The sequence below is a fragment of the Xyrauchen texanus genome, chromosome 12, assembly GCF_025860055.1.
Source record: "Xyrauchen texanus isolate HMW12.3.18 chromosome 12, RBS_HiC_50CHRs, whole genome shotgun sequence".
Classification (NCBI taxonomy): Eukaryota; Metazoa; Chordata; class Actinopteri; order Cypriniformes; family Catostomidae; genus Xyrauchen; species Xyrauchen texanus.
This window is the reverse complement of record NC_068287.1, coordinates 39,904,031-39,913,764: the sequence shown is the minus strand read 5'-3', so window position 1 is coordinate 39,913,764 and position 9,734 is coordinate 39,904,031. Positions and strand designations below refer to the sequence as shown.

Here is a 9,734-nt window from a genome sequence, read left to right as displayed (position 1 = left end):
AAGTCATTAAGTGTAAAACATAATCGATTAATATGATTAAATGATTATGATGATATGCACTATTACCTCTCACCACTAGAGGGTGTGATTTCACGAGCACGTCCTTCTCTGTTAAGCAATCCAAAATATATTAATAAACAAAAACAATAAAAACCTCCAGTCACTCTGGCTGAACTTACATTGAACCAGTATTATAAGGAATGATGATTTATGTAATTTTAACTGAAATGGTCCAACTTTTCTGCACACAGCAAAACTTGCTTGTGTTTACACAGTATGTTTGCATGACACTGAGGGGAATTAAACATGCATTATTTTTTTTATTCCATTCTTTACTCGTTTTTTATTTTTGCCCCACAGAAAGATTTTGTTCCAGTTTATTTGATTCAGTCAGTTGAATTAAACTTTTATTTTGGCATTTCAAATAATAAAAATACAGTTCACTAGACATTCCATAAAATATATAAATTGGAAATAAGAATATTAGCGGTTAATATTCAAACCAAAATATTTTCAGTCCCTTTTGCAGTCAAGTATGTAACTTTTAGCACCTGCTGAAATGTGTTAAAAAATACAAACATCAAACTTGTAGCACCTGATTTCTTTGGTAACAATGCAACCAGAAATTTAGCAAGTTTTAAACTTAGATTTTTATTTAGCACCATTTCTTTGCACGTTATCATCTCAGAATCTTTACAATCCTGAGAGTCTTTTAAGTCAAGATTTTGGGACGAAATCTGTCTCCTGTGGTTTGAAAATATGTAATATTTAAGGGCTCTCTATATATTTCTATCATCTAGGTCTCTCTTAAGTGGATTCTTGCTACTGAAAAGGGAAAGCCACACACACGTCCTGTCTGCCCAATAAACAGAACCAGACACCACACACACGCGTGTATTTTTTTCCTCAGTACCCACAGCTAGGGTGACACACTCTCAACTAATTTCAAACAGAAAATTGGTCAAAGTTTTCTATGTCCAGATTAAGATAATGAGTAAAATTATTCTACACATTGCGCTATTCCTTTTTTTTTTTTTTTTTTTAACTGTGGTAACATTGTTTGTTTGAGCGTCTCGAACCAGCCCGACACAGCAACATTGACCACGTTTACATGGACACCAGAAAGCTGTTTATTGTGAGAAAGCTGCTTGAGGCTCCAAATCGGCATATGTGTTTACGTCTTACAGCTGTGTTCTCTTTATACCTGTATACATGCGGTTCAGTCAGTAAACAGTTTTCTCCATAGCAACGTAATTTCCCCACGATGCTTCTGCAAATAACAAACATGGCATCCGAGGAAGACTTTGTTATTTTCTTCTCTGTTGCTTAGTGTCATTTCCAGATATTCCAGAGTTGTTGCTGTATTTGTTTCCTTAACTTTCTACCATGACCTGCAGCAGAATTGCGCTATAATAGTGGGGTTTCCCTCTTATGTAAAACTCCAGGATTCCCCTGCATACACCCGAACGTGAAGGACCGTCGATATTTTACATGGGTGTGTATCCACCTTTTTCACAGGCAGCGAAATTACCCATTATGCTTTGCATGTTCGTCCAATGCGGATGCTACAGACTTCCGCTTCGCAGCTTATTCCCATTACCAAGCATTGAAATATCACTAACAACGGTCAAAAATGAGTGAACAGTCTGTGCTTATTTAATGTAAATCCCTTTTTCACTAAAGGTCACGTGTGGACATTCTGTTTCAAGTACACAATCAATCACACACATTTACATGGTAAGGTTACTAGGCTCTAGTGCTCTCTCTGTGTGTGTGTGTGTGTGTGTGTGTGTGAGTGAGTGAAAGAGAGAGAGAGAGACAGACATACAGCAGAGAGAGAGAGAGAGAGAGAGAGAGAGATAGTAGAGTATTCACGTATATGATGTGCAAGATTTAATTATGTTTTTTGTTGAGCAGTTCAATACGAAAACAGCCAAATAGCGGACATTTAGGGAATCTAGAAATCCTGACTGGTCACTTTTTAGGGAGGGAATTAAAGAAAGGACGTATGGTCATAATAGGTTCCATTTAAAAATCTTCAGATTTGAGGCATGTGCCTTTGCATTATTTGTGCATTAACAAGTTCTGCCTTTTCACGCACTCTGCCGAGAACAACTTGGTCTCTCCCACATTCACATACAGTCACAGCGCGGCATGATATATGAACCTTGTGAAGATGATTAATAAAACAAAGGTTTTTTTTAAAAAAAGGCAATTGACGGAGAATTAGTTTAATGTAACCTCTGATTATTACATCTGGGGGATTATCATTGTGACATTAATTTCCAGTCATTATTCAGCTACCTGTAGTTGTTATAACACCCTATAACAGCGCATAATTATCCAAACCCTTAGCTGCTCGCCATCACCAGTAACATTAGTCTAGCTGATAAGAACAACTAAGCGGAAGTGTGGAGCATCCGAGAGGAAATCTCTCGCTGCAATGGTGCCGCCCATGGAGAAGTCAGGAAAAAGGTGGATAAATGGCTTTAGTTTAAATTCTATGCGCTTTTCCCAATGTAATCCCAGAAATGTTGAATTCTTTCCACTGTTTTGACGTTTTGTTGGGCACCATCCTAAGACGTTAGCTTTCCGGTCTGCTCATTCCTCAAACACATATAAGAATGCAACTTATGTGTTTACATTGCCACTTTAAGCCGTGTTCTCTGGGATAAACCAGGGTGTGTTAAACCGCTTTCTCTTAATCCATTAAACAGCATAAGAAAATCGGCATTCTCATTTATATGACATTTCAGAATGCCACTTTCTTGTTTCTTTTTCTTAAGTGCGTGTAAACGTGGACACTGGCTTAACCAACGGTGTAAGTTTGGGGCGGGACTATCTGCTTGTTCTACCAATGGCAGATGGGGGTAGTGTTTGGGGAAACTTTTTTGAAAACAGTAATTATGTTTGCAATTCCTTTTGGTGACACTAGAGGTCCCAAAATTATACACTTCACCTTTAATTCCCTTTATGCCTTATTATTTTCCTATTAGAGTCCTCTTGCCTATAAAAGTTGTTGCATTGCTAAAGCATTTTTGGCCCATTTTCAAATATTAAGTCAATAAATGATCCTTTTTGCTCCTTTCTGCCAATGTTTCTCATCTCACTCAGTTTCTGCTTTGATGAGGTATCCATTAAAGGTAATGTAAACATCCACATCATCGCTATATATGGCGTTCTCGCGCTCCCGTTTGTATAGGCGGACCCAAACCTCATCGCCCTCCTGCAGAGGCAACATCACGCTCTGACTCTGCATGATGGAGCGGTTGCTAGGCTGAGCATAAACAATCGCCTTCTCACTCTCTTTGTGCATGATGTGCAGATACGTCTCCTTAAAGTTCCATGTGTGTATGTTTACATTGAAGAAGTAAATGCCGGGTATTTGGCAATGGAACTTCCCGGAAAACATGTCAAAGTGTTTGGGGGTGTTTACGAAGATGGTGTCGAAAATTAAGGCCTGGTAGTTGTCAACGCTGTGAAGGGACTTCCGTCGGCCCACAGAGAAAGCAGAGTGCTGGGACTTGCAGGCATCACCAGGAGCTCCGACTTGTCCCTTAGCTCCTTCTGGACCCTCAGCTCCCCGTGGTCCCAGGGAACCCTCGATTCCAGGCTTTCCAGGAGTTCCTCTTTCTCCACGATCACCCTTGTCCCCTTGGAGAGAAAAATAACAAAGTGTAAAAAAAAGCAAAAACCCCAAACATACTCCACGCAAGTACGCAGACACAAATCTTGGCCAACACATTGCAAGTGTGTGATCCATATGTACTTGTTTGATTAATAGCTGTAAACAACACAATCTAATGGACAGATCCAATATTTTGACACATACCTGATTTTTGACGCAACTGTTTGCATTTTCGTAAGATGTAACCGACTGTGTGTACATTAATCCCTCACAGGACGTGCATTATGACCATGAACACATTTGACCGTTTACATGCACAGAAGCTCTACATCATTTACCAGAAGTGCTTGGGCCTCACAGTAATTGTGGTAATGCATCCTTTTACAAATTAAGTGCATTAATTATTTTATTGATCACATCTTCAGCCAAAGGCAAGTCAGTAAAATCAGTAAACTTTCAATGCAAGTCATTTCACAGTGCGGCTATCTTGGGTACGCCCCGTGGAAGCTATTTTCTATGGATGCAAGTGGCATAAACGCACAGCTCCTATCTACTTGAATGGTGGAGGACCGAAATCTCCAAAGCAGTTGGTCAAGATTATGATCAAAAAACATATTTCAAATCAGTAGTCAAATCTGATGGTATCATCATAAATCCTGACATTTTTATAACAGTAATATTCTCAGAAAATATAATCAAAGTGTTGCCCCACCACAAGAGTAGTTTACCTGAAAAATAAGCGACATTGCCCGCCCACTTTTTCAGTCGTCTGGGTTCCAGAAGTATTTTTCCCATACAATTTTTTCAATGGGCTTTTCATAAAACACTTCGTGAATGATTTCTAAGCCATGAAACAAAGCAACCAGCTCTGAGGTGAATCACAACATTACAAACTTTTGGTGTTTTAAACCAAAAAAGTATTTGAAAATTGGACAAAAAGACAAAGGTACAAGACTGGGTACTTACTGTCTCACACGAGGGCATGAACTACAATCCCATGAAGCATTTGACGTAATCAAACACAAAACTATGGAACTATATAAAACTACTGATTTTAGGTTGTTGATTATAAGTATAGAAACTATATATTTTGAGTAAAATATTCTGATATATATAGATATGTATGTAGTTTGGTAGACTGACTTGATTGGTTGTTGAAGTGAGCGGTTGCTGCTGGATTTGTTTGAAGGAATTTGTTGGTCAGATTGGTGGATATCTCTCTGCTGAATCATGGGTAGTGTAGTTGTTATCCAGGAATTCCACTATTAATCACGATTTTAAAACAATGAGGTTGAAATAACGCAGACTGATGGCTTCAACTAAGGCATAAACCATCGATGAGCAAACTCGGAGCTCACGGTAGGTCTGTCTTTAAAGGTTTATAATTTATCATCAAAAATCAATTAGTCTATGGAAAAAAATTATGGGATTTTTACTTCCAGAGACAGACTGTTGCACTCTATAGCACCCCTTGTGGCAGTTCTGAGAATGCCGGTGGTCACACTAAAATTTGCGCCGCATTTACTTCCATTCAAACGTATCCAAATGCAAGAGACCAGAAAAGCAAGTTCAAGCAAAGAAATGTTGCATTCTACTGCAATAAAAGCTTGTTGCAAATTCCTGCTGTGACCAATAGAAGATCGAAATGTCAAACACTGACCTCTTGCCTCAATTCAAACAATACGTTTCAAAGCGGAGTGTTTTTATTGTTGCAGGAAATTAAGTAGATGGCATATTTTAACATTTTGAATATAACATTATTTGTTAATTGCGATGTATTATTTATTAAAACTAGAAGCTCTCGAATGTGACATCATATCCTCTCCGTTGTGGTGTCCGAAATAATTTTGCATGCACAAAAACTAGTGTGACCGGGGCTTTACACTTTGAATTGTGTTCTGACATATTTTTGAAAAAGATAACGATGTATGAAATCAAGCTTGCTTAGCTGGAAGTGTTCACATTCACACATTTGCATTGCGAGTATGAGGTTGCAAGCGTATTTTCACTATGGGTTTTTGAACATAATGGGTTTCTTTCATCAGCTGTATGCCTTCATTTGAAACCATGTGTACAGATTTAACTACTGCATGAGGTCAAAACACAAGGACAGCTTTACATGAAGAATGGCAGAGCTGACATATTGGGCAGTACAGCCATAATAGGTCGTACAGTATGTGGAGTAAGACTATATTGGGTGATGTGGGCACAAACTATAGAATTCAATTCCAATATTTATTCCTCAGAATCAGACCTCAAATACGACGGAGTAATATGACTGAGTTGGTAAACCATACTTTATATGCCAATGCTTACAGGAAATTGGCACACACTACAAAACAAAAATTCTGCCAGATTAAAATGAGACCCACAAACCTCAAATCACAGCTTTTAAAAAAGGCAAAAATGAGGGATTGTTTTTTGCCCTACTAAGGCTCTTTTTTTCTACTTCTTCCATTGTCTTTCACTGGTCAACATACAATTTTTGGTACAAATTCTGACCTTGGTTTGTAATTTCCAGACCGCTTTTCCTGCAGACTGCATTTTCATACATGCAACAAACAAATGCACACATGTGCTCACATGTAAGGCACATAAAACATCTTTGGTCATACTGTTCCTGCCACATCAGCAACTTTTCTGCCAGGTTTGTCACTTCCTGTCCACAAAAAGGCCTCCAGTGGAACAGAAATTCCAGAGCCAAAAACAGAGAGGTTAACTAAGGCTCACAGAGGGAAGGAAAGCAACTGAAAACACACAATACTGTTCATCCCAAACAATGAGAGCCATGTTTCCCTGCAGAATCTCTATCATGATTAATTTGCCAGTTTAGATTCAATATCACAGAGTTGTGCCAATAGACAGACTGATTGGGGAATTTGTTCAACTAAAAGCAGAAGAAAATCAGTCAATCAATGGAGTACCTTTGAGAATGGTCATGTTTATGTATGTACGGACTTCAGGCATTGCAGGCAAGTTTTCTTTAAGGGTTCCAGCATCGTCTAGTGGTGGGAGGTGTTCACAGCATCGACGGCAGGGAGGTTGAGGTACAGAAACTACTAGGTGAAGAAGTAAACAGATAGACAGGAGGGATCCCAACATGGCGGCACCTGAGACAAAAGAATAAAATACACACATTTTGCATAATAAACAGCTTAAAAACAGCCTAAGACGGTTTCTTGGTCTTAGCTGGTCTCCCTGACAAATCAGGTGGGAGATTAGCTGGCCAAACTGCTAAGCTGTCTGAAGACCTATTTAGCTTTTAGAATAATTTCTAATTAGAATAATTTGTAAAGGAATATATATATTTTTTGGGTAATAATTTGTAAGCATGTAATTCTAGTTCTGTTCGCTCCATCTCCCTCCAAAAAGTCAAATACTAGAAAAAATTATTTGTTCCTCTATCACCTTCCATCGCAAAATGCCCATCTAAAATGTAGGTGGCGCTCCAATGCATTGTAGTCCTCACAGATGTGCTTGTCAATAGGCATTCAGTCTAATTTAAATCTCGACCTCTGAGTGGACTACAAGCTGAATCTTGGTGTCATTAGAAATCTGAGATTGTCCCCTTTGCGCAGATATAAAGCATTTTATCATCAACAGTAGATAACATATATTTCAGATGATTTGTTTAGCATACATTTCCTGCTGGACTGCATATGTTGTCCTGGACATCTTAGATATAACCTTTGATTATTTACTCAAGCAAGCTCAGAGAAAAGTAAAAAATATGTAGAACATTTTGTAAGAAAACTGCCTAAGGTAAAAGCAGATATAACGTTTTTGGCTACTCGGGGCGTAAAGCTGCATTGATCGTGGCATAAAAAGACATTTGTATTTGATGTCTTTAAGATATCATCTTTCACTTTGTGATTCTTTTGAAAATCTTTTGAACTGTAGTATTAGGACAACAAAATACTGTACAGTCACATTCATGAAAATGAGTGCTATCATTTGATATATGAATTGTCCATTTAAGTGCTATATGAAAGACTTTTCACATTAATATTTCTTCCACATTACCTCTAGGTGGCACTAATTTCCGACACAGAGGTTTTCAGCCCTATATTTTATGTAATATAAACGCAAAAAAAATAAAAAAAATGGCGATGTCAAATGATATGCCTGACTTACGTATCTAGGGACTTTAACATTTTAAGCGTAACTTATTTTGCGATATAGCGCCCCCCCTATGGTCCAGTGTCCACAGAGTTTAAGACTTCCTGGGTCAGCCAGCTTTTTCAGAATGTACATGTGAATAACAAGCTAGACCAGCACTAAGCCTACATAAACTTGCCTGGATCAGCATAAAAATTCATGCTGGTCTGAACTGGTCTTTTCAGCCTGTTTTGATAAGGGAATAAATCAGATTGTTGTGTTATTGTAAAGGGATCAATGGAAAGGAGGAGGCGAGAACCGGCTTGACAATATAAATAATAGTTTTAATGACAAACTTAAAAGACAAACACACACGATGGACATGTCCGTAAACGATCTCTCTCTCTCCCGCACGATCCTCTGCAGTCGATCTTTATCCCTCTCGGAGGCTTGATTAGCCTAATACGGGACCGGGTGTGTAGGATCACGACCCGGCCCCGCCCTCCACCCTGCCACAGTTATGTTCATGGATATTTTTGTCGTTCCCTACATTAACTTTCCACACACACTGTTATGCTGCAATTAATGTGAGATTGTGTATTTAAAAAATGGCATCATTCATGTAGTCTGGATTAAGATATGATCCAGAAAAATGGATTGAGGAAGGGAAAGAGACAGAAAAAGTGAGAGAGAATGGAATGCTGACAAATGTAGGCCCCTTCTGGAGGACACAGATGAACGTTTCTGTTGGTCTGAGTCCAACCAGCACACTTGATGACAGCTAAACTAACAGAGTCTCTGTCGCTCTGCTCGACTCCTAGACCCGACACAATCCAGCTCTTATCTGCAAGAGTTCACCGGGGGCAGTGTTTCGAATTTCGGTAAGCACAGACCAATTTTAGCTAAAGAAAAGTCTACCTGCTGTTTCCGAATTACACTGTGAGACCAGTCTGTAGTGCAACTGTCCAAATCATCTGTTGATTTTGAATAAATAGTAACCTTCAGCAATTAAATAATTATGCCTTAACAAATCATCAACATTATGTCTATCTTGCTATAGAGATCAAACTGTGCTTTAAAAGATGCCCTACAGAAATGTGTCTGTAATACATCAGTAATAGACCTCAGTAACAGTTTGCACATGTTCCCTTCTGTCTCTGCATCTTTACTTCAGCCAGCAAGCTGTAAACTCATGCTGTCAAGCCTTAAACAGCATGTTTCCTGTTAGAAAGCTCACAAAAGCCTCATGTGAACACTGTAATGCAAAGATGACTTTAATAAGTCTCAACAAACTAATCCCGTTTTTTAAAACATCTAAAAATGGATAAACTCTGTCAACTGCAGTTCCTGTTTAACACATATCTGGCTGGTCTGATGTATGTGTGTATGTGTAGCAATACTTACAATAGTTCTCGATGCTGGTTTTGCAGCTGCAGTTGGGTCAGTGAGCTGAGGAAAGGTAGAGTAAAAGAAAAAGGAAAATTCCTCCGTCAGCTTATTTTTCCCTCCCTCTTTCACTCTCCCTCCCTTTCTTTCATTCTTATTCAGTCTCTCACTCCCTTTCCTCCATCCCATTCCCAAACACACAATGAGCCGCTCAGTCAAGACAGACTTTCAAATTCTTTCTCTCTCTTGTGTAATTGTGTAAATTATAATCACTTTTACTCTTGTCTATAATGAATGTCTATCTATCTATCTATCTATCTATCTATCTATCTATCTATCTATCTATCTATCTATCTATCTATCTATCTATCTATCTATCTGTCAAAACATTATTCTCTCTCACAGGTGAGGCGTATAATGTTGATAATCTCCTATTAAGGCCACATGTCAAGGTCTGTGTAGATTAGATGGTAAGCGAATAATGAGTTCTCATAGTCAACATGTAGAATGCAGGAGAAATGGGCAGAAGTAAAGACCTGAGTGACGTTTGACAAGGGCCAAATTATTATGGCCAGACAACTGGGTCAGAGTATCTCTGGAGCGGCAAGGCTTGTGTGGTTCT

General features: G+C 38.7%; 1 protein-coding gene across 1 annotated transcript; it reads right to left on the bottom strand.

Moving 5' to 3' along the window:
- Window positions 1–340: 340 nt before the first annotated feature.
- Window positions 341–9,187, bottom strand: c1qtnf6a (C1q and TNF related 6a). Its single transcript, XM_052138989.1, has 3 exons — window positions 9,131–9,187; window positions 6,553–6,738; window positions 341–3,654 (listed from the first exon to the last, which is right to left on the bottom strand). Exons 2-3 carry the CDS (start codon window positions 6,728–6,730, stop codon window positions 3,107–3,109), a joined length of 726 nt encoding a protein of 241 aa, XP_051994949.1. The 5' UTR covers window positions 6,731–6,738; window positions 9,131–9,187; the 3' UTR covers window positions 341–3,106.
- Between the last annotated feature and the right edge of the window lie 547 nt (window positions 9,188–9,734).